The following is a 24662-nucleotide window of genomic DNA, read 5'->3' as shown; positions in this document are numbered from 1 at the left end:
TCACACCTGCAGCATACGGCGCGCGGCGATGATTTTATCACGCGTGAATTTTATACAGAACCTCACGGCGATGGTGACGCCAACGGCATATGATTGCTATGGCAATAATATTAACCTTCGTGACAGTAATTTTCTGGTTGTCTGCATAGTCGAACACAGTTTTCTTCTTTTTAGCTTTTCCTTGAATACCCCTGATTGGAGGGGTATTAGATAAGTGGTGAGGTGAGATAACTGGTGAGATAAGAGGTGAGTGGTATGCCTATAGAAAGGAAATAAATATACACAGAAAAAAGATGCAGGAAAATATAAGCTTGCACGAATACAAGTATATGCATGTAGCCTTTGTTTTCCTTTATGGTAGGCAATGAATATCCGAGGCGTCAGCAAACGCGCATGGGCAGATGATTTCCGCAATGTGATGCTGTAGGCTGTTCAAGTTTGTAGCTGTTCGAAAAAAATAAAGAGCAAGAAAAAGTGACAGAATGACAGCTCTTGCGGGTGACTTGTAAAGGGTGTCTTGTGCGGCGGGAAAAGTGTGCAGGTGAGGGCTAGATGTATGGGGAGCGGCGAAGTTGACTGTTATAAAACTTATGGAACAGACACAAGCTAGGGATTCGGCGACGAGACGACAGCGTGTGTAGATCGGGATTGTGCTTCTAAAGATGAAACACTGACATTGTGCAAATATAAGGATTGAATTAATCTGACTGCACGGTTTTGAACAGATTCATGTATTGTTATTTGATATGTTTGGTGCGGGTTCCAGATAGCTGATCCATGTTAAAGTTTGGGATGTAGAGTGTTTTGTAGGCAAGCAGTTCAACGAGTTCCGCTGCGTGTCGAAAATGTCGTTTCAAATATCCCAGTGTTTTGTTAGCGGCGTATACCATGTTTGTGATATCTGCTCGCCAGTTTAGATCTTTGGAGAGGGTGATACCTAAATGTTTAGATGACTCGAGTGATTCAAGGGATGCGTTTGTAATATAGTAGGGAACAGATATTGGGTTTTGTTGGCGAGATAAAGTAATTGTTGTACATTTCGTAAGGTTAAGGGTCATAAGCCATTCGTCAGACCAATTTCGTAGCGATTAAGGCCGAGCTGTCAGAAATATTGTGGATTATTCCGTAAATGACGCAATCAACTGCGAACATTCGTATTTGTGAAGACATCTGTAGTGGAAGGTCATTAAAATAAATTAGGAAGAGTAGTGGGTCGAGAAGGTAGTGTAGTGATTCCTGCAGTCTTCCTGTAACAAGGAAGTGTACTGGGATCCTTATTGTTTCTACTATATATAAATGATATTGTTACTGTGATTACTCCTGGAACTGAACCTAAATTATTCGCTGACGATGCTGTCTTATTTCGTGAAATTACAAGTGTTCGTGTTCAAGTTGAGTTGAATTCTAATCTAGCTAATGTAAATAGGTGATACACAGATTTTGGCATGACCATTAACACCAATAAAGCTGATTACCTTTGTGTAAGCTCCAAGAAATCGTTTTTTCAGTATACTTATAACTGACACATTTTTCTTTGAAACAGGTTAATAGTTACAAGCACATGGGAGGGACAATAACGAATGACTTCTCTTGAAATCAGCACATTGTGAACACTTGCTCCTCAGCTTTCCACAAAATTTGTCACCTAAACATAAACTTCTGAACTCTCCTCCTAACGTTAATCTTCGTGGATATTTCACTTTCATACGACCTAAGCTTGAATATCCTTCGCTTGCTTGGGACTCCTATACTAACTTTAACCTTAAAAAACTAGGAAGAATTGAGTGAAACGTTGACCAGCTTATTTATCCTGATTTAACACTGATACTCTAACTTAACTCATGAATACTGACAACATTGAACTGCTTGAATCGAGAAGATATGTCGCTCGAACTTCTTGAGCGCATTTGAGCTCACGCAGTGCCTTTCCCCATTGTCTACAAGACCTACACGACATTATTATCATATACACTTTATTATTTTGCGAGAACTAATATTTATAAGTTCTTTCCATAGGAACATCCCGACGGAACCTTATGGCCCTCTGTATGCATAGATGCTGATCGTTTTCGTCTTATTATTTTTTTCTTGCTGTCATGTTTTCTTTGTAACCCAGTCACTGTGTTATTTGTGCTGCCCGTTCTACTTGGACCCGTTTGGTCTGGAGTATATGTAGCAAAAATTATTATAATATTTATATACATATTATTATTCATATTCAGCGATCTCGTAACAGCCTATGAGCGAAACTGAGAGCTGCTTATACAGCCTGACAGTCGCAGTCAATTAGCGTTTCTTCTTTTTCTAATGCGTCCCACTGTAGTTGTAACGTCTGTCGCGGTGACGCAGGTGACACTGAATTAGAGCGGGCTAGGACAATGACACTTGCTTAAAGATCGCAAAGGCCACCGACGCGTTGCTTGCGAAGAATACGAAAGAACGGCGCTTGAAGGAAGAACGTGGATTTCGTATAACTGTTGGACACAACGATGTTACGCAAACTGAATTGATCCTTTGAAAATAAAACTTGCTACCTGAGCAAGCATTCACAATGTTTCTCGGAGAGCATGCAAGACAGCGAGGCAAGCAGCAGGACTTAGCGCGAGGCCAGATCGATCCACGGCTTGGGGCCAGTTAGAAAAGCTTTGAAAGTATTCCCTTTGGCGTTCTACTACAATTAGGCGTCATTTGCGGTCTGCATCGCAATGCTGAAATGACCTAATTGCAAAAGAAAGTTTCCAAAACCGGAATGCTACGCACGAAATGAGCTCAGCTTCATCGAAACGCGAACCTCGTATTGTCGAGAAAAGACCGGCTTGAAGAAGCAAACATTCCCGGACTGCTTTTCTCTTCTTTTTTTGAAAAGACTGTCAACTTTGCGAGTACCTGGAAAGCTCGTATGGTAGTAGTCAAAGTAGATGCGACACGATGAGTATACTTTGACATATTGGACCCAATCTGAGGAAGGCACGTGTGTACGTCGCCTGACTAAGGCATGCCCTTTTCTGACCGTCCTTAATTTAGACTGAGGGGCACCGTCCCAAGGCAGCTCGCGGCGTATACACGAGAGGCGCCTTAAGTGGGGGGCGCCGGATTACTTTCGACCACTTGCGGTTCTTTAACTTGCAACACGGTACACACACACAAGCTTTCTCGCGTTCAACGCGGCCGGCAATCGAACCCGCGACCTCGTGCTCTACAGCCACCGCGGCGGCGGCCGGTCGAACGGCTTTCTTGAATCGATATGGCTTAAAGCTATACCTTTTCTTTTGCGCCTTTCGGACGTCAAGAGTGCGTGCAAGAATTGTGGGGCGATCGCAATCATTACTTTACCTTGCAGCCGTTGCGTTGTTCTTTGCGGAGTCCATGCCTGGAGGCGGCGGTGAAAGGAAATGTCCGTAAGCAGCGGCGGCGACGCTACACTCCGGCACGTGCGATCGCTACCGGTCCAAGCACCGGTCTGCGTACAGGGAGAGCGGAGGCGAAAAAAAAAAAAACAAGTCAGCTGTGCCGCGGCTATCGGTCCGCACCAGAATCTCTCATGCGCCGCCGACCCTCCGTCTCGTACAAGTTGAGAAAGAGAGAGAAAAAAAGCAAAGCAAAGGGGTCTTTCTTGCCTTAGCTCGTAGTCACTTTTCACATTTTCCCGTATCGCATTTTTTGTTTGCTTGCTTTCTTGCGTTCACTTCCTCGCCGCTCATTCGCCGACGCAGGGTGACCTTGCTTCCCCACCGGCGGGGAGAGAGAGAGACTGCGCCGCGCTCTCCGGTGGTCATCGTTTCCTCAGCGCGAAGTCGAGAAGTGCGGAAGAGACGGCGGGAATTCCAAACGAAGAACGTGAATCTTCGTCCCCATTTTTGCAAAGGAGGAAATTGATCTCGGGCGAAAAGCTACAACGATGAATCCCGATGTTGAGAGAGAAGGTCAAGATGAAGATTATGCAAGGAGGCAGACCAGAAGTTCAGTGTAGGGTTGCTGGCTGGACCTGTTCGCACATATTTTCTTGACGAGACACTAATGCTTTCTATAGTCTATTCCATTATACGTGAAAAATACTGGGACATATTGAACGCAGTCGTGTAACCGTCGTAGTCCTAATCACGGATTCGACCGAGGCATGCGACGGAGGTTAGCAGCCACCATTGACAGAAGTCACGCAGGCTTGATGCACAGGTTACGACTATAAGAGTGGCGTTGACTCGGTGCTACATACTCTTTATCAGCCGTGCAGATGTATCCGGGTCTTGAACAGACTGCATTATAGGCCATTTACAGAAGCAAAGGCCTCGGGAGCATGACCTCAAAGCTTATCAGCCCAAAAAGCCACTCGAGCTCTTCTATACAGGTGTCAGACTTGAATTGACGACTTTGGATACGCTGCACCTGGATTAGTGCATGTGAAAGTGCGATCACGACTCCTATGCCTCCCTCTCTCTCTCTCTTTCACTTCCCCTTCCTTAAGTGTAGGGTGGCAAGCAGGACAAAGTCTAGCTAAACTCCTTGCATATCTCTCTCTCTCTCTCTCTCTCTCTTGAGGAGTGCGATATACGTGAGACTATAGAACACATCGTTGTGCATCTGCCCGCGGTATATGCTGCGGAAAGGCAATCACTACCAGAGCGTTTTCGAAATTTCAACAATAGACCTTTGCCAGAAGAGGTTTTCCTGAGACCTCGGCGGGACCATCGTCGTTTGCGAGGCGTTCTGAAAACTCAACACATTTCTGCACAAGAATTGTCTCGATTCGAGACCGAGATCTTGATTTGAGACTGCGCTGTTCATGTACATTCAAACCAATACTTTCGTCTTCATTATCAAATGAAGTGAAGTGAGTGCAGTGAAATGAGTGAAGGCGCCGTCACCCGTGGCAGTACGCAAAATCTGTAAGGAAACACGGGGACCACATTCGCCTAGTCTTTAATAAGCTTCACATTAATAAGGATGCCTATGTGTGGGACAGTGAGTCTGGACGCGTAAATTGTGTAACTCAGCGATTCACAGACGAATGGCATGCTCCTGTTTTATTTCAGATCAGACCCCAGTTTCCCATCCTTCTGAAATCTCAATGTATAATACCGATAAAACATTTTTTTCCTTTTTACACTAACACCAGAAGTGTTGTACGAAAGGGTGTCGAAATATCTTCAATAATCGACTCATGTTCTGCATTATTAATAGCACTAACTGAAGCATGGCTCACTGATGTTATACCAGATAACACAATTTTTGTCAGCGAAACACGTTTCAATATTTTTCGATGTGATAGATCAAACCATAGAGGAGGTGCTGCACTCTTGGCAATAAAAGATGATTTGCTGACTGTGCCGGTAATGATTAGTGCATTTCTCGAATATGTACGGGTTTCTTTAAAGTGTTGTTCTATAGATATCATTATTGGTGCTATCTACCACCCTCCTAATGTGAATGATTACTTTTATTCCGAATTTCATCGAGGTATGTGTGAAGTATGTACGCGTTTCCCGAATTCTACTCTACTCATATTCGGTGATTTCAATTTACCTAGTTTAAACTGGTTCACACAATTCGTCACAGTGAGTGGAAGCGAAGCACATATGTTTCTTCAATCATGTCTTGATTTCTCACTATCGGAACTTATTACTGATCGTACGCGACGCACATCGAGCACTGCGAACATTACAGACCTAATATTAACAAATAAACCTGACATTTGTTCAGACATAATTAATTTAGAGCGCATTTCGGATCATGAAGTAATAACAGGACGCATTGCAGGTTCCTTCAATGAAAAGAAAACTACTATTAAACAAATCAGAGAGAGAGAGAGAGAGAGAGCAAATGCTAAATGAAAGGTAAGGAGGTTAACCAAAACTGAGCCTGGTTGGCTACCCTACACTGGGGAAAGGGAAAAGGGGACGGAAAGATTAAAAGAAGAAGAGAAAGTCCACTGGGGATATCGTTCGGTCATTCAGTCCGGATCATAGACGCTCACTGAATCCGGTAGCTTTCAATTACCGCAGCAGCGCTTTTGTACCCTTCTGTAGCTGCGATATTCGAGGCCATGGTCCCAAGATCATTAAACAAATCATCTGATTTAAACAAATCCCATGTTACAGCAGAGCTAACTATGATAAAATTAACTCTGAATTTCTCTGCTGAGTTCTTGAATCAATATTCCTTGCGAACCGTTGAGCAAAATTGGGATTTGTTTAAAAATACTTTTGTTGACCTTATCGATGAATTTGTGCTTCTCATGCCCATCAAATGTAACAGCAGAGCACCGTGGTTTAATCAGAAGTTGCGGCGCATGAACAGTAAGAAAAAGCGATTTTCTCAGCAGGCAGTAAAAAATGTTCGTTTGAGGGCGTGGGAAAAGTAGAAGAAATGTGATAAAGAGTACCAGTCGCTCCTAAAGTCCACTCGACGTCTGTTTTTAAATAATGACTTGGTATCTCTGTTAACCAACAAGCTTCGTAAATTCTGGCGCATCATAAACCCTAGTTTTCATCCCGACATTTTGCTTACCGACAGTAACGGCGTCGTTACTGATGAATCTGAATGTGCTCAGTTTTTTAACGAAACCTTCTCATTAGTTTTTACTAACGAAGATATTAGTTCATCTCCCGAATTAAATATATTTGATGACATTCGCATGCCTGAAATAGTTATTAATGACGTTGGTATCTTAGCTTTGTTAAACAACCTTAAAATTACTAGTAGTTCGGATCACCTTGGCTTTAATAATAGGATACTTAAGAGTACATCACAAAGCATTTATTCGGCCTTGTCCTGTCTGTTTTAAAATCATTATCAAACGGGCTAATTCCCAATGACTGGCGGCTAGCCGAGGTAATACCTATATTCAAGTCAGGGGAGCGTTCTTCCCCTCTTAACTATCAACCCATCTCACTAACCAACTTGCAAACTTCTTGAGCATGTCATCCATAGCCAAGTAATTAGCTACCTCGAAGATCATAACATTATTTTTAAATATCAGCACGGCTTCCGCAAGGGTTTTTCATGTGACACTCAACTCACTGACATTGTTAAGAACTTACATTCATCACTTGACGCGGGCTTTCAGGTAGACGCATTATTTCTGGATTTTTCAAAGGCTTTTGATCGGGTCCTTCACCACAGTCTTCTACTGAAATTAGCACAGCTTAACATCCACCCCAATGTGCTCGTCTGGATTAAAGAATTTTTATCGTCAAGAACTCAGTTCACCTCTGTTAAAAATTCTAACACATCTTCTGCTCATGTGACATCTGGTCTGCCCCAAGGAAGCGTGCTCAGTCCTCTAATGTTTCTAATTTACATTAATGATTTCCCTGCCTGTGTAGGGTCCAGAGTTCGACTCTTTGCAGATGATTGCGTAGTTTACCGCAACATTACCAATGACACTGACCGCGAATCCCTACAAACTGACCTCAATGCAGTAAGCACATGGTGCTCATCCTGGTTAATGACCCTAAACGTTTCTAAAACAAAACCTATGTGTTTCACTCATCGTACATCCCGTATTCCAACCACTTAAATCCTTAATAGCAATACTATAGAAATAACTTATAAGCACCTTGGAGCGCACCTTCAGTGTGACTTAACATGACATCACCATATCGACGTCACCCTTGCGTCTGCTAACCGCTCACTTGGTCTTCTTAAACGTAACCTCAAACATGCTCATATCCACATAAAAAAGCTTGCTTATGCTACTCTAATACGCCCTAACATTGAATATGCTGCGTCGATTTTGTACCCCGATGAGGTCTACGTTATCTCTAACATCGAATCTTTGCAGAACTTTGCTGTTCGTTTTATTTTTTCAGACTTCTCATCCGATACAAGCGTTTCAGGACTAAAAAAGCGTGCCGAACTGGAAGACTTATCGTATCGCCGCAAACTTGCTCGTTTAACACTTTTCCATAAGCTTTATTACCATCCATCCCTTCACAACGATTTCTTTCAGTCACCCCATGCCATCTTTCAACGTCATGATCATTCTTTCAAAGTTAAACGCCTAAAGTGCCGTTCATCCTCTCATGCCGACCTATTTATTCCTCGCATGATCATTCAGCAGAACAATTTGCCATCGCACATCGCCAAGGAAACTGACGCAAAAAACTTCCAAGATTTACTTCGCTGTGATAGAAATGTGTAATAATATTTTGTTCATTGTTCTTTTGTTCACCCTTTCCTTTCGTATTATGCTTTATGTTTTCATTGCTATTTTTTTATTATTACTCTATGTATTGTTGTTGCTTTTTCTAATATGCACAGCGTTATTAATGATCGCATCCTCCCCCCCCCCCCCCCCCCCTCCTATGTAATACCTTCCCGTGAGGGCATTTAGGGGTAACATGAATGAATGAATGAAATGAAAATGAAAGCTTTTCTCTTTATATTCCCCTTTACCAATGCTTAATAGCTGGTCAGAAATTCGACTCAGGCAAACCTGTCCGTTTTCTCTCCTTAATGAAAGTCTGTCTCTGTTGGTATATACTGAGCACGAAGGAAACCAGCGAAGGAACATATCTACATCTTCTCGTTGTTTATATATCCCTGCCTTATGTAAACGTGCACACTAACTTCCGGTGACGTCTACATGCGCTGAAGGTCTCGGAGGCCATGATGTGCCCCCTGCGTGCCTATCATCGAGGCACGAAAGATGTCAGAAATGTGTTCCATCTTGTTTGCACCATTATAAGCGAGCGGTCATGTGTTTCCACGAGTTTAAACAATCGCCATAGGGCATTTGTGCATCAACGAATACGTAATGTACGCTACAAGACAGACAACAGCTATATCGTTGCGTTAAAGCTCTGAAAAGCTGTGCATCTTTATTTTGCGCTTTCCTTCGCGTCTCGTTCAGGGAACTCCATCCTCCTGCAAGTTTTCCTTCAACCCCTTTCAACACCCAAACCTGTGCCATCTGCGCTCCCTTATATGCTTGCGATGACATTACAGCAATCACACATTATAACCACAGAGGTTCCTACAAAAACTATTAGATGAAAATCTGGCCCTAGTGTCTACAGGAGCTCTAAATGTGGCCGTTCAGCCAGCATGGCACTTGGTCAGTGCGTGGCTGGGCCTGAAATTCTTCCTTGTAGCTTCGAGCGACTTCCTGACATTGAAAATTCGCCATTTGCAACGAGATATTTCGTTATAGGTGCAACAATTTGCAATGGATATTCAGGCGCGCAGATGCTTACCGATTTTGCGCGTTTAGAAAAAGAAATTATTGGGAAATTTAGAAAAAATGAGGCGCCATAAATAACGCGAGAACAACACGTAGTAAGCACGCCACAATTGCACAAATCCACGCATTGCCGGTAATTCTCGTGGTGCAGCTGAACGATCGCAGCGCCAGAGTTCCTTCGCACGCGAGAGCACGTGCTACTGGCCCGAGTGACGTATGCGCGCGCGGCTGTGGCGCGATGGTTAGAGTGTCGCCCACCGTCGGAGTCGCAATTATTTTATTCTCTGCGCGCGAGCTAATTGGCAGCCCCGACCAGCCACGGTCAGCAAAGTCCGGGAGGTTTCACTAAGAAAGCTTCGCTTTAATAAAGCGCAATAAATAACGTGACAAGAATGTCTGAAGCAACGCAGATTAGGCAAACTCACGTTCTACCCATCATTCCACGGAGGAAGTAAAGGTTTAGGAGAGAGCATCGTGCAACACGAATGACGTCAAACGTATCGGTCGAACACGTGATCATACGTCATTGCGCGATGTAGGTTTTCGTGTTATTTTTTATTATTTAACAATACTGTAGGCCTTTGCACAGGCCCAAACAGAAAGTGGATTGTAAAAATACACATGAGCATGAAAAAAACAGGAAAGAAAATTTAAAAAAATACAAAGCAAAAGAAAACTGCCACACAACAGCACTGGTATTCAACACAAGACACTTTCTTTGTTTCTCATGAATCAAGGAATAACAAAAGGTGCTCAAAACAATTGCAATATTAGTCGTATAACATTCTTGTAGTTATCATGGATCTATAAAACATCACTATTCAGCACATTGCAATATTTACATTTGAAATCATAAGGCAGTATGCAATCACACGTGCACTTGTGTCCAATCACTCAAGCAACGCATTACCTTTAAACTACGCACTCAAATACTTTCATGAGCAACCAAAATACGGCTCCAATTTTGCGACAAAGCCATCCACAGAATCTGATTCTACAATTTCCTTTGGCAAAGAATTCCAGATTTCGATTGCCCATAGGAAATACGAATATCTAAACGTGTCGCGTAAGCACAATCTTGCGTAAGCACAATGGCTCTTCCACTGCCTTCACTCCGTGATGAAGTGCGTAGCGCGACGATTTTCCAGTGGAATGCCAGAGGACTTAAATCACGGATTTCATGTTTCCGCCAATACGTTTTTACGAACCGATTTCCTGTAGTGGTAATATGTGAACCGAACGTGTCAAAAGCGCTAAGACTCTCTGGAAACGAAGCTTTATGGCGTCGACGTGCGGGCAATCCAGCAAAGTAATTGTTTACATCCGTACAGAACTGACTTACATTCCCCACTCATTGCAGCCTCATGATGGAAACCAATACGTGTGTCTCCGCATTACAAAGAATAAAGTGGCCTTCACACTTATCGGCACCTACATCTCCCCATATAGTCGGATCGACGGCGACCGACAGCGAGACATCCTGACGGCGACTTCTGGACCCTGGATTATCACGGGAGACTTTAATGCTCATCACTTGGCTTGGGGAAGCTCCAGAATAGATTCCAGGGGCCAGAAACTTGTGGAATTTGCTTCCGGCCATGAACTCAGCATTATGAACGATGGCAGTCCGACGTACTTGCGTGGTTCGAACTATAGCAGTTGCTTAGATTTAACTTTGGTGTCACGGCAACTTGGTCAAAATGTTCGATGGTTCTCTGACATCGAGACTCATGGCAATGACCATATTCCCCCCTACTTAAGTATCACTGGATTTGGAGGCTTCTCCTTTTCTACTTCCCGACGAGTATATATAAGGTGGTCAACCTATAAGACAAAGGTGGAAGAGGCATGAAAAGAAGGATTAACCAGCACCATTGAGAACCTTATTACAAGTGTAGCGGAATCGTCTCAGTACACATTTACATCCGCTAAAAAAACGTACGGATTTCGACATGGAACTTGAGCGACTTCGAACGATTCGCAGAAGGGCCGAGAGGTGATACAGGCGCACGAAGTCAATTCATGACCTTAGAGTCGCTCGACGTATACAGAAGAAAATCCAACGTCGTATGGACAGGCTGGAGGAACAACGGTGGAAGACGTTCTGCGAATCACTTGACCCCCGCAAGCCACTGTCTATCATATGGAGGACGGTGCGCGGCCTTGGCTCGTCTCCACAGCAACGACACCCGTTCTCAGCCCTAGCCCTCCATCAAGGCCGCTCACAGGTCGATATAGCCGAAGATTTCTGTGTGAAGATTGCGGGCAGTGTGGTCACCATCAATAGCGAAATTCTGGGTGAGGTTCGTGCGACACGCTTCCCAGAATTGAATGTATCCTTCTCACTTGAGGAATTGGACGCTGCTCTGGCCACATGCAGGCGCTCATCGTCGCCAGGACCAGACGGCATCACCTACGCTGCTTCATGCCACCTAGGGGAAGATGGCCGAAGCAGACGTCTGGAATGTTATAACCAGTCATGGAATGATGGCGTCGTTCTTGAGCGGTGGAAGTCCAGCCGCTTGATACCACTCCTGAAGCCGGGAAGTCGCCACTTGACCTAGCGTCCTACCGACCCATTGCGCTGTCCAGCTGTGTTGGAAAGGTCATGGAAAGAATGATTCTCACCCGCCTAGAGTGGTATCTTGAGCACCACAACGTATACCCCGAGGCCATGGCTGGTTTTAGAAGAGGCCGTTCCTCTATTGACAACGTCACCGACCTCGTCACGTCTGTACAACAAGAAAAACACCACAAGCGTATATCGGTTGCACTCTTCCTCGACGTGAAAAGCGCCTATGATAATGTAACGCACGAAGCCATCATGGATGCCCTGGAAAATAATGGAATTGGTGGACGCATGTTTCGGTGGATGCGGAGCTATCTATTTAAAAGATCCTTCTTTGTGCACAGTGCAGATGGCCGAACCGCTGACCATTACACTTGCCGTGGCGTCCCTCACGGTGGAGTTCTTAGCCCCACTTTGTTCAACCTTGCAATCCTTGGACTTGCCGACGTTCTACCACATACAGTAAACTGTTCCGTATATGCTGACAACATATGCATATGGGCCTCGGCAGTTATGCGTCTCCAGGTGCGTGCACGGCTCCAAAAAGCAGTGACCTTAACATCATCGTACCTGCGTGCTCAAGGCCTCAGCATTTCGACCGAGAAGTGCGCCTTAGTCGCTTTTACCCACAAGCCCATAACCTGCCACCCCATTTCTATTGACCACCAACCAATTTCCTATGCAAAAACTCCCCGATTTCTAGGCGTTATTATAGACAGAGACCTTTCATGGAGCCCCCACATCTAATACATTAAGAAGAGGCTTACTTCTATCTCCCATATACTAAGGTTTCTTGCCGGTAAAACGCGGGGCACATCCGTGGCATCTATGCTTCAACTATACAGGACGCTCTTCCTAGGATACTTGCGATACAGCACACCAGTGCTGTCCAATGCTAACAAAACTAACATCCATGTCCTACAGAGCATTCAAGGCCAAGCCCTTCGAACATGTCTGGGGCTACCTCGAAATGCTTCAACTGTGGCAACAATTGCCACCGCGGGAGACCACCCAATATTGACCTATATAGCTATCGACGCACTCTGGGCGCATGTTCGCCATATATCCAGAGTGCCTGACCACCATCTCGCTCGCTTGCCTGAGAAAAGACCCAAGGCAGCGTTCTCCAGATCAATTGCGGCTAACCGGCACTCTTTGTCTTTGAGGCACTCACCCGCAACAAGAACGCCATCCCCTATGTGGTGCTTGAAAAAGCCTCCTGTGTACCTTGCTGTTCCAGGAATAGTGAAGAAAGCTAGCTTGACCAACGCGGCTCTCAAGCAGATTACATTGGAACTTTTGCATCGTTCATACGCTAACCGAATCCATGTTTACACGGATGGTTCCGTCTCGGAAAATTCTACGGGCGCCGTTGTTCTACCATCTCAATCGGTCGTCATGAAGTTTAAGACTTCACACGTAACGTAACATCTACAGGTTCCGAACTGGCAGCTCTTCGCGCTGCTGTCGAATATATTGAAAAAGAACCGCCCAACAAATGGGCAATATTTTGTGACTCGAAAGCAGCCCTCCAGAGCTTGCGAAGTTTACGACGTGGCAATTATGAACAGCTGGTGTCACAAATCAACGAAACCTGCCATTGCGCTTCTGAACGAGGACATGATATATTTCAGTGGCTGCCGGGACATTGTGGCATCGTTGGTAATCACCTCGCCGATGACGCTGCCCGACGTGACCAGGCTATCTCACCGACACTCCTTATACCTTTATCGAGAGTCGACGCTGCAAGAGAGCTTCGCAGTCTCGCTCGTACCATCACGTTAAGTTACTGGCATACACCACAGAACTCTAAGTGTCGTTTATACAGCCTCGACCCATCACTGAAACTTAAATTACCAGCGAATTTTCCACGACGTGACGCAACACTGCTGTGTCGGCTGTGGGTAGGAGTAGCATTCACCAACTCCTACAGCTATCGTATTGGAATGGCGGATCCACCAATGTGCGCTAAGTGCAAGTGTGAAGACGCCATCAGTCACCTTCTGTGCCACTGTTCTCGCTTCGATAATCAACGTGAGACTCTCCAGTGTGCCTTGAATAGACTGGATGACAGGCCATTTACGGAAGCGAAGATCTTGGGAGCCTGGCCTCACAGTTCATTAGCGCAGAAAGCAGTTCGAGCGCTTTTTCACTACCTGAAGGCAACAGACTTGAGTGCCCGACTATAGACATCCTACACCTAAGTTCTCTCTCTCTCTTTCACTCCCCATTCCCCTCCCCACGTGTAGGGTAGCAAACTGGACTACGTCTGGTTAACCTCCCTGCCTTTCCTTCTTCCCTTCTCTCTCTCTCTCTTTAAACGTGTCGCACTGTGTCGGATACTGCCTGACGTGTTTATTATGGCAGGTTGTATTGGAGGGTCGGTGTAGTGGCTGCACGTAATCGCGCTTATCTATATTAATGTTGTCATTACATAGCACAAAAAGAAATTTCATGACAGCCACACGACGCCGACAAACAAGGGTAGGCAGTGCTGCCTGGCTTCTAAGAGCACTTACGCTTTCGTGTCGAGAATACTTATGGTATATATATATCGCAATGCTTTATATTGAATACTTTCTAATTACTGTGAGAGACCTTTCTGGTGCGGTTCCACACTACGCTACCATACTCAAGAATTGGCCTTACTAAAGCTTTATATGCTGTTAGTTTCACATAGAATGGTGCTGCAGTTAATGTTCTTCGCAAGAAATCGCTCCGCAGGCCGAGTTATAACGGCAAGGCAGCCGAACAAGTGCCGCATTGATTAAAAACTACCAGGAACCAAATATTCGGCCAATACGGCGAGTTTCAGAGGTCACGTGTTGGGCCAATACGGCGAGGGAAGAAAGCCAAGGGAATTAATGTCCTCATTCGCTTGTCAAGGCCGGCTTTGTGACACAATGCCAGTTTATTTCCTTTCTCCATGCATCATTCTCGTGATGGATGGACAATCACACCGCCAGAGTTCCCTCAAGTAATTTTAGTTGGAAACTGATTACAACCATTGCGTACACGCGTTGCCCATGACTGGGCAAGACTGCAGCAGCACCAACAGGATGCTTAATCGCGTCTTGTTTTTCGTGCAGTTTCTTTGCTGCTCACCCGGAATCTTCAATGCTGGCCTTTCCTCGAGGTGCTTCGAAGTGGATGCGTCCGTTGACTCTGCGCTGCATTTGAAGCTACAGCCTGTGCCCGCGTATGATGGTCTACCTCCGAACTGCCCTGTCACCTCCCCGTGTGACAGCTTTGGCAAGTGCGATAGTGGTCCTATCGTCGCGCCATATGGTTCCAACTTACATGTGACGTCATCGGACGGCCCAATAGGAGCATGCTGTTTGTCAATGACGTCATCGACACAACGCTTAAAAGTCCCGGACCCGGCTTCCCTCGTCAGTGGGCAAGACTGCAGCAGCACCAACAGGATGCTTAATCGCGTCTTGTTTTTCGTGCAGGTACGTTACTTTAAACACGCTCATTGTTTGAGATCAGATGATCGTTGTTTGCTGCTGCTCTCTTGCCCACAGAGCTTTTTGTCTTGTTTTATGCATGCACTGTTCTGCGCAAATCGGCTTGTCCTTAGCGGTGATGTTGAATTAAATCCCGGTCCCACGAGAAAGACAATTCGTAACACCGGTAATTCAGACGAAACTTCGTGTTCATCTGCTGAACCTGATAATGACATGAACAATATTTCCGGAATGCTGACAGAACTATTGGCTGGGCAAAAAACGATTGCTCGTGACATCGCTGACATCAAGGTTTTTCAGCAAGCTGTTAACAAGTGTTTTGACGCTCTGGAATCCCGTGTGGCCGCTATCGAAAGAGCTAGCGCTGATCCTAGAGTCTCACTTGACCATTCCAGTTCTGACGTACGCTCTTTATCTCAGGCCGTTTCGGAACTAATTAAAAAGAATTATGACCTTGAAAATCGCTCGAGACGCAACAATATAATTTTGCATGGACTAGGTGAACACAATGCTGAAAACACAGATACCCTTTTGTCTAATGTACACCAATTTTTCACAGAGAAACTTCAAATTGAATGCCCGCCCATCGAACGTTGTCACAGAATTGGCACCAAACGTGAAGGTAGATCGCGCCCAGTTATATTACGAGTACTAGACTTTCGGAACAAAGTAGAAATAATGAAAATTGTCTCAAAGCTGAAAGGAACAAAATTTTACATAACTGAAGATTACTCGGCTAATGTACGTGCCATTCGCAAAAAGCTATGGGCAGCAACCTCTTCTTTTCGCGACCATGGCTTTGTGGTGAGGTTGCGTTATGACCATGTCTTTATAAATGGTGTCCGCTACAGGTGGAATGATGCAGCTAATGCCCTAGTTGACGATTCAGGTCTGGCTGTAAACACCGTAGTGAATAATTCGAGCCTTTCTGACAACACTCTCCCGGCCACGTCATCTTCACCTTGACAAATTCGCGACTCTTACAAGCTTACTTTCTTGAATTTTAATGCAAGAAGTCTAGTAAATAAGTTCCCGCTGTTTCTTTCCTTGGTAGCCTCCTATTCCCCTCATTTCATTGGTGTCACCGAAACATGGCTTCACGATCACATATATGACTCTGAAATCACTCCACCCGGCTATGTAGCTGTCCGATCAGACCGCAAAACTGGCAGGGGAGGCGGTGTCACCCTGTTTTTTAAATCGGACTTAAAGTTTTCAGTTATCTGTCCTCCAGCAGATATTGAGTCTGTTTGGTGTAAATTGTACCTAGGCAAAAAACAATCATAGTCTCTGTTTTCTACCATCCACCTGCCTTCTCACCTGATAACATTGTTCTTCTAGCTGATTACATCAACACGCACAGTTTTCATGCATCTAGCTTAATTCTAATGGGAGACTTTAACACACCAGATATTCACTGGCCCTCGCTATCGCATCACAGTCGTTTAGGTAGCGAACTAATTAACTTTTCTTTATCTTTTGGGCTTACACAAGTAGTCAATGGCGCAACAAGACAAAACACACTTCTTGACCTAGTGTTCATTAGTTCAGACCTTGTTGATGAGCTGTCTGAGTGTGAAATTACTGACGGAATTTCAGATCACAGGGCAGTGTTTATATCGCTAAACTGCACAGTTTGTAAACCACGTGCCGAAATTCAAACTTTTTTCGACTTTAATCGCTCTGACGACACGTCTATTCTTGATGCCTTATCAGAACGTTTTGAATCGTTTTGCACACTTAGTAAAGATTGTGACGTGAATACATTAGTTCGCCAATTTGAAAACATTATAAAGCTGTGTATTCGACGCTTTGTTCCGTTAAAAAGTAAGAAAAAAAATCGTGCCCTTCCTTGGATGACTAGAGAAATCTTGCAGTTATCACGCCGCGTTAGAAGACTGAGACGCTCAAAACGCAGTAATGACCCTGATGCAATTGCTAGATTCACCTCTGCCAAAGAGGAACTAAATTTGAAAATGAATACGGCCAAAGATTTTTTCTTTCATACCGAGCTGCCAGGATTACTAAGAAATAATCCTCGGAAGTTCTGGCGTTCTGTCATGCCTACTACTGAATCTTCATCTTCATTGACTATCAATGATGAAACTATAAATGATCCTGCACGCATCTCCAATGCATTCAATGAATATTTCCATTCGGTGTACGCAAACGATTCTCATGTCTGCCCTGCTTTTGATAATGATTCAGATCTTTCTATTTCCGACATTTCCGTTGATGTTAATGGCGTTCTTAATTTGATTTTAAATTTAGACACAAAAAAGTCTAGTGGCTCCGACGGTATTCCTAATTCCTTTTTACTTCGCTATTCACAATGGACATCACGCTATCTTGAAATTATATTCAATAAGTCTCTAGACACAGGAATCGTTCCTTCATCATGGAAACTTGCAAGAGTAATACCCTTGTACAAAACCGGCAAGAAGACAGACATAACGAATTACAGACCAATTTCTTTAAGTTCCCAATCGCGCAAAATACTGGAACATATTATTTACAAACACATAATAGATTTTCTGGAGTCCAACACCATTCTAACTAATGTCCAGCACGGCTTTAGACGTGGTTTCAGTACTATCACCCAGTTAACCGACTTCACCCATGACATCGCTTATCAGTTGGATCTCGGTGAACAGATTGATGCTATCTTCATTGATTTTTCTAAAGCTTTCGATTCATTACTTCATCCTCACCTCTTGCAAAAATTAAATGCAATACTAAAAAATTCCCATCTGGTCAATTGGATCGCTAGTTTCCTTTCTAACCGGTCCCAATACGTCGACTTTAGTTCTGCAAGGTCATCCATACTTGAAGTAGGCTCCGGGGTTCCTCAAGGATCCGTCCTGGGTCCTTTATTGTTTTTAATTTATGTCAATGACCTCCCAAAGCATGTTTCCTCTCATATTCGTCTTTATGCTGACGATTGCGTCTTATACGACGCGATTGATTCCCCGAATAGTTTTCAGCGATTAAATGATTCCTTTGTCTCTTTTAGTGCTTGGTGTGAAAAATGGAAAATGAACATTAATTTAAAAAAAAACGGTTGTTTTGTCCTTCACGAAAAGAGCAGCACCTGTAATTGCGACATATTCCTTGAATGGATCACCTTTAACCAGAGTTCGACAATACAAATACCTTGGCGTAACATTTACTCACAATCTCTCATGGACTACACACATTGACCAAACATGTTCAAAGGCCCTAAAACAGCTTGGATACCTGCGTCGTACTATGCAAAAGGCTCCGAAGGCAACTAAACTTTTTATGTATAAAACTCTTGTTCGCCCCATTATCGATTATGCCGCAACAGTCTGGTCCCCACATAACCAAAACAACATAATCAAACTAGAAGCAGTTCAGAAAAAAGCCGTCCGTTTCATTTTACATCGGTATGACCGCTATTTTTCACCCTCGTCTGCCCTCCCTACGCTGAATCTAACATTACTTTCAGTACGTCGTGATGTGGAATCATTAAAATTTTTGCACAACATACTTAACAAGTCATACCACACTTCAAACACAGCTTGCATATCTTTCACCAAGCCTTCTTGCACGCGTAATTTCCACGAGCTTAATCTTAACCCTCTCTATGCCCGTACAAATACCTTCAAGTACAGCTTCTTTCCCCGCACAGTAGAAGTATGGAATTCCTTGCCTGGTTGCCTTCGTTCACTCCCGATAAGCGAATTCGAAAGTGCTGTCTATGAAAACCAGTATATGTAACTACTTCAAGTTAAATCAAGTTTAGTTTATACTTTATGTGTGCGTATTGCTGTGTCGTTGCTTTTTATGAATCGATGAAAACAATTTGTCAGATTTTGTAAACGATTGTAACGATGTTGTAAGAGTCATTGTTGATTTCAATTTATTTTTGTTCAACACTGTTTTTACCCACTCCTGCAATAGCCCTCCTATGGGGCTGCAGTATGTACAAATAAATAAATAAATAAATAAATAAATAAATAAACACCGTCGGGTTACGTGATGCCGGCTTGACACGGGAATATGACGCTGTACGCGACCGTCGCTTTTACGTCATGCACAAATCTCGTCACAGTATATCTGCTCCGTCTGTGACTTTCTGAGACCGCCATGCGCTAGATAATCGCGATGCGACAGCTTGAACAAACGTCAACTTACTTTTGTGCATTGATTGTAAACGAAGAGCCGCACAATCAAGTCCAATGGTGCACACTGCAGCCTTTCAGAAATATGTCAACGTGGCGTCTCGACGAGGTCTTGTGCTCTCAAATAACTACCTGTTGCAGCGAGTTCTTGTAGGCACAATTTGGCCGCGGACAGAACGTGTGAGCTGGGGCCGCTTGCTAAGAAACAAACTGCCGCAACTAACAACACAACAGGAAAAGAGCGCTGACCAGCCTCGCGAAGTGCTGTCTTCCGTCCTATCCCATGTGTGTGTCTATAGAATGACAGCTCGAGAGGGAAGAGGCAGCCGATAAGAAAAGAGCGCAAGAAATTAAACAAATCCGATGGGCGAAGTCGTCAACGTACAACCGGTCGGTTGAAGTGAAGAGAACCTTGATGCGAACATGCGTATAACGCGAAGGAGTGAGTATAGTGGTAAACAAGAGGGGACGAACGAGAAGAACAAGGGGAACCAAATGGTTCTAACTTTAGTAACGAGCTTATGAAACCAGCAGACAATGAGATACAAACAATGCATAGAGCAAGTTAACGGACTGCTTAGTTCAAATCAGAATTAATTATGGATAAGAGTTGTATTTACAACAAACTCGATACTCTTCCCATTGCTACGGACCAGTATTTACGACGACGAAGAGGCCAGTAGTGTGGACGGCGACGACGATTAGAGGCTAGCGCGGGCGCTTGCCTCTTGGCCAAGTGCGGCGTAATTGTTTGTACATATATCTGTGTACAGCTTTTCGTCTGCGTCTTCCTATGTAACATATCTTACGCAACAAGAAGAAAGTGGAAGAAAAGACAGCTTTCCGTCGACGGGAACCGAGCTCACCACCACCGCATGACGCGTGCGATGCCATACCAAGAAATTTTGCACATTTCCCCTTCAGCAATCTGTTGAACTTCGCAACAACACTTCAGCGTAAGTCAACGAGCAGCACTTTAAATAAATACGTATTTAAAAAGATTGGCCGACTTTCAACAAGTTTTCAATAGCAGCAACCTAAGCCAAGACACCTAAGTCAAAGACTAGGGTCGCCTACCATTTTTCTTTTATTACGAAATAATGATTTCCGTGAAATTGGAAATATCGGCAGCTGTTGTGCTAATCGACTGACTAATTAACGACGGCAAGGTAAGAAACTGCATTTATAGAGAAAGGAGGGAACTTCTGTCCGTTTGGTAGCGTTTGTTCGTTGCGAAGCCATTTCCAGTTCACAGACAGGCGCAATGTTGGTCTCGCGACGCGGATGTCCCAAACAAGCTATTGCAGTTATATATAATTGTGACGTGCGCGGGTTCATGTTGCTGGACGCTCCGTGCTGGCTTATAACTCGGGCTTTAGAATAGACAAGTTTATGGCAGTAGGATTTTCTTACTTCGTCAGGCACTGAACAACAGATAATAAATTATTGCTCTCTTGCTGCGGTTACTGTGTGCTTCACATCCGCCGCAATGGTAGTGAGTGCACACGAATATCCAAGAAGGTGTACGGGAGTACAATCGCCATCAGATCCATCGTATCGTTCACCTTATTTAAGTCGGCGATATCTATCAGGATGTGCTTAGATGGATCCGTATAATGCGTCTACCTCCTAATTCGAGGGGCTGCTATGTGCCGTGGTCAACGAACTGTTTCTCTGTACATGTGCCGAGACCATAGATCAGTGCTTTATAGGCTGCACTATATTTTTTGTGACATTCTCCACCGGTTGCTAGAAGGGATACAGACATCACGCCTTGCTCAATTACGTTTCTATTTTTCGAGGATACCGGCAGTCCTCCCTTATGGCATGTTTCTGCTATTGGGTATAGAAATCTCTAGAGATCCAGTCTGTCTGATCGCCATGCCGAGAGCCCGCGTCCTACGCGATCCTTTTTTTCGTGAAAATGCACCATATGTAAGACGTGTGCACGCTACGCCGGAACTTTTGCCCGCCTGAATGCACTTGTTGGACGCATGCACGTGTTTACTCGAGTTCGAGTGCGTAGCGATGTTCTCCGTGTATTATATTTTCAGTTCTGTTTTCCATTTATCAAGGAAAAAAAGGCATCGTCTAGCTTAGTCGGCAGACATGTCCAGTAATTTTGGGAATTTCCCCTTCGGCAATCAGTTCAACTTCAATGCAATATATTAGCTTATAACTCCATGGGCAACATTTAAAAAAATTATATTTCAGAAGTATGGCCGAGTTTCAACAAGTTTGAAATAGCAATGTCGAGAGAGTGCTTCCTTTTAATAACATACGCATTTATGACACTTAATCGGCAATTAGTGCTGCGTTATAGCAGTGCACTGGTCAGGACCAAAACCGTTTCAGGAGGTGAACCGGAAGTGCTGCGCAAGAAACAAGTATGTCACTCGATGCTCGGGCCGCTAAAAATACTCAGAGCCCAGGAGAAACGCGGAGTTATCGGCTACGTAATATGTAGGCTACCTTCACGTTTGCTTTAGAGGCGAGGGCAAAGAAAGCGTTGATCATGTGTCCTCAGACGTCCACACGGAAGGAAGACGCACGCGACATTTGTATTTAAATGATTCGCGGTAAAGAAGCTTGGTATATTTCTTTTTCATTGGCAAATATGAGGTAAGTGACTTGCTTAAACCGTTAACGTAGTAGGCTATTTAACGCCGAAACACTGAGAGACACTGTTGAGAGGGAGAGAGAGCCTAGTCATAGTAATACAAGTCGAAGATATCAGCTCCGGAGCAACTTGCAAGTCTTGCAACTTAACATTAGCATCACTTCGCAATTAACCACTTCACGAGGCCATCGAACCCCTTTTACTAGAGACGTCAATCCCGTCTTTTAAGGGCAGGCAGCTTGGCGACATGGCTACCTAACGATATCCGGTGTGACCACAACGGAATGACGTGAGCTTGACGACGCTGGCACGACAACGGCTGGGCACCTGCGCTTTCCTCTCCGATCGTTTACTTCACGGAGGCACGATATTCCTCCGATTGTTTTGAATGATCCTGCATATCCGAAAGGACTGCTGGGATAGGTCTGAGCGAAGCTGTGGTGATCCGGCACGATGAAACGGCGCGTGCCGGCAAGAAACGCGCAGCTTAGTTCGGCGACGAGCGCAACTCGAGGGCCCTTTGCATTGGCGGAGTAACTCCGGCCGCCAACCACTCTGGAAACGGGAGAAATAGCCGAAGAAAGCAGATCGCTTTGAAGAGAATGAGAGCAAGACTCCGACCTTGAAGTGCTAGTCCCGGTGCTGTTCCTGCTAGGGCGATACAAACCGGGTCTTCGTTAAAGAGGCGTACAACACATGCATATCATAGGCTGGACTGCACCATCGGTTGTGTACTCAAGCAACGACACCTTCAAAATGGCGTATTGCAATGTCTGCATGTGAAACACTACACCCCCTCCCTGAAGGAAAACAAAACGTATAGTTATAGTGAGTGGATTTTTCAATGGGCCTAGCGTACTTAGATGTATGAGAAGCACATTTTCGCGGTTGTCTTCGGTTTATTTGCCCAACAGTTTCGGTCGGTGGACCGACCTTTTGCAAGGGCTACAGTAAATTCTCACGGAAGGAAAGTGCGGGAGAGAGCCGGGTGCTAAAAAGATTACTCGTTGGTAAGAGGGGTATTCACCGCGCATTCGCGGAGTCACGACCCTAATCATTGCTAGTTCTTTCGACCGTCGACACCATAGGCGTATGTACCTTGGGGGGGGGGGGCGGGCAAGGGGGCACTCGCCGCCCTACTGTCAAAAATGGGGGGGGGAGGGGCAAAGGAAACATGCACACCTCACACAGGATGACCGTGGACACTCGCTGCCAAAACGCTGGCGTGAGGAACCGCGGCAGCAGCAGCGAGTGAAGTGACCTTCATGCTGTCTATCGCTTCAACGCAAACTGAGCGACGAGAACACAGCACACCAAAAGTTACGAGCCGTCGGCCCACCTAGACTGTGCCCCAAAGCTTTCAAGGCCGTCGCGCTGGTGCCCTCGAGTAACGGCTCTATCAGGCTGAAAAAAACAATTCAAGAGAAACTTCATGCCGTGACTCCTCACTGCCAGAGTGTCACCGATGTCCGGCAGTCCCGTCACGGTAACATAGTGCGCAGATAGCCAGACCAGGCTTGCGTAGCGGACCTACTGAAGTGCTCGTCAGTTGCCTCTGTCCCGGTGAGTTCGTTTATGCCACCACATCTTGCGTGCACCAAGGGACTCGTGCGCGGAGTTGACTCTCAACTAGCCCCATCTGAAACCCAGGAGAGGCTCGCCATAGCCGGAGGTGTAGCAGTTTATGGCTGTAACGGCATCGTGGAAAACATAAGAGACCCCCCACTGAGTCCGTTATTACGCCTTTTGCTGGTACATCGTGCCCTTCAGAAATCAAAACAGGACCTCTTGCCTTCAGGGTTGAAACTCTTGCTTCACGTCCCCTTCAATGCCGTAATTGCTGGAGATTTGGTCATAGTGCTGTTGGGTTCAAATCTGCACTGCGCTGTTGCACATGGGGAGAGGGCCACTCTAATACCGACTGCATTGCCCAAGATGAGGAGGATGAGGAGTGTCGCCTCTGTGAACGTGCACACACAGCGGACTGTGCAAACAGTCCCGTTCGTGTGCAAAAAATGCGAGTGCTCAAGCTTATTGATAAGAGGAGGTGATCTAGGGGAGACGCTACGACGATTACCAAGGAGAGGGCACACGGATACGCTGGAGTTCCCGCACGTCAACCTTCTTTCACAGATGTGACCTTCGCGCAGACAGTTGAAGCCGCAGTTGAAAAGGCAACGACAAAAGCGATGGATCGATTAGTCGCCAGCCTCTCAGAATGCTTATGCCAGGTGATCAGTACTCAGATGGCTAACCTGGTAAATATAACTCCATCTCATTCTATTGTAACTTCTAAGCTGCCAACTTCAGAAGAGCTAAGTGATATAAACAGAGGGAGTTCGCTTCCCTCAGGTGACAGCCGTGAGGTATCTAAATCTTTGGCGAGTTCTAATCAGAATCACACGTTGGACTTGCACGCCTCTACTGAAGTTGAACTAGATGCTCGAGCTCAAAAACGTAGCTGGTTCCAAAACAAAAACAAAAGGTCTCCGTCTAATAAGATGCTCAAGGAGCGTATTTTGGAGAAGCTTGTTACTAGTGCATTACTATCTGCACCATAGGATGCTGAAAAATATTACAGTGGAAATATTGTTAATTTTTTGCAGCTTCCATAGATTTGTCGTGTATCACTGCTCGATTAAATCCAGATATAATCATTTTAAAAGAAACTTGGCTA

At 44.9% G+C, this 24662-nt stretch overlaps 2 protein-coding genes across 7 annotated transcripts in view; one reads left to right on the top strand and one right to left on the bottom strand.

The window, feature by feature from the left end:
• v (Tryptophan 2,3-dioxygenase vermilion) overlaps positions 1-24662 on the bottom strand; it is a 308315-nt gene that overhangs the window by 80167 nt on the left and 203486 nt on the right. For 4 of the 6 annotated variants that reach the window (XM_072287746.1, XM_055073399.2, XM_072287745.1 and 1 more), the window contains exon 2: positions 3334-3460. The exons of the other annotated variants lie outside the window; for them this stretch is intronic. In XM_072287746.1, the coding sequence (XP_072143847.1) occupies positions 3334-3368 (35 nt within the window). In that variant the 5' untranslated portion in view covers positions 3369-3460. The remainder of the gene's footprint in view (positions 1-3333; positions 3461-24662) is intronic. 6 annotated transcript variants of the gene reach the window in all.
• Positions 15452-16186, top strand: LOC140217037 (uncharacterized). Its single transcript, XM_072287466.1, has one exon. The coding sequence runs from the start codon at positions 15452-15454 to the stop codon at positions 16184-16186; it is 735 nt and encodes a 244-aa protein (XP_072143567.1).

The sequence above is a fragment of the Dermacentor andersoni genome, chromosome 4 (genome assembly GCF_023375885.2).
Source record: "Dermacentor andersoni chromosome 4, qqDerAnde1_hic_scaffold, whole genome shotgun sequence".
NCBI classification, from domain to species: domain Eukaryota; kingdom Metazoa; phylum Arthropoda; class Arachnida; order Ixodida; family Ixodidae; genus Dermacentor; species Dermacentor andersoni.
The sequence above is the reverse complement of the archived record's forward strand: the minus strand, read 5'-3'. Positions and strand labels throughout refer to the sequence as shown.

Bases quoted from the DNA above. Each gene is read 5' to 3' on its own strand.
- LOC140217037 (XM_072287466.1), top strand. From the start codon at position 15,452: ATGCTGACAGAACTATTGGCTGGGCAAAAAACGATTGCTCGTGACATC.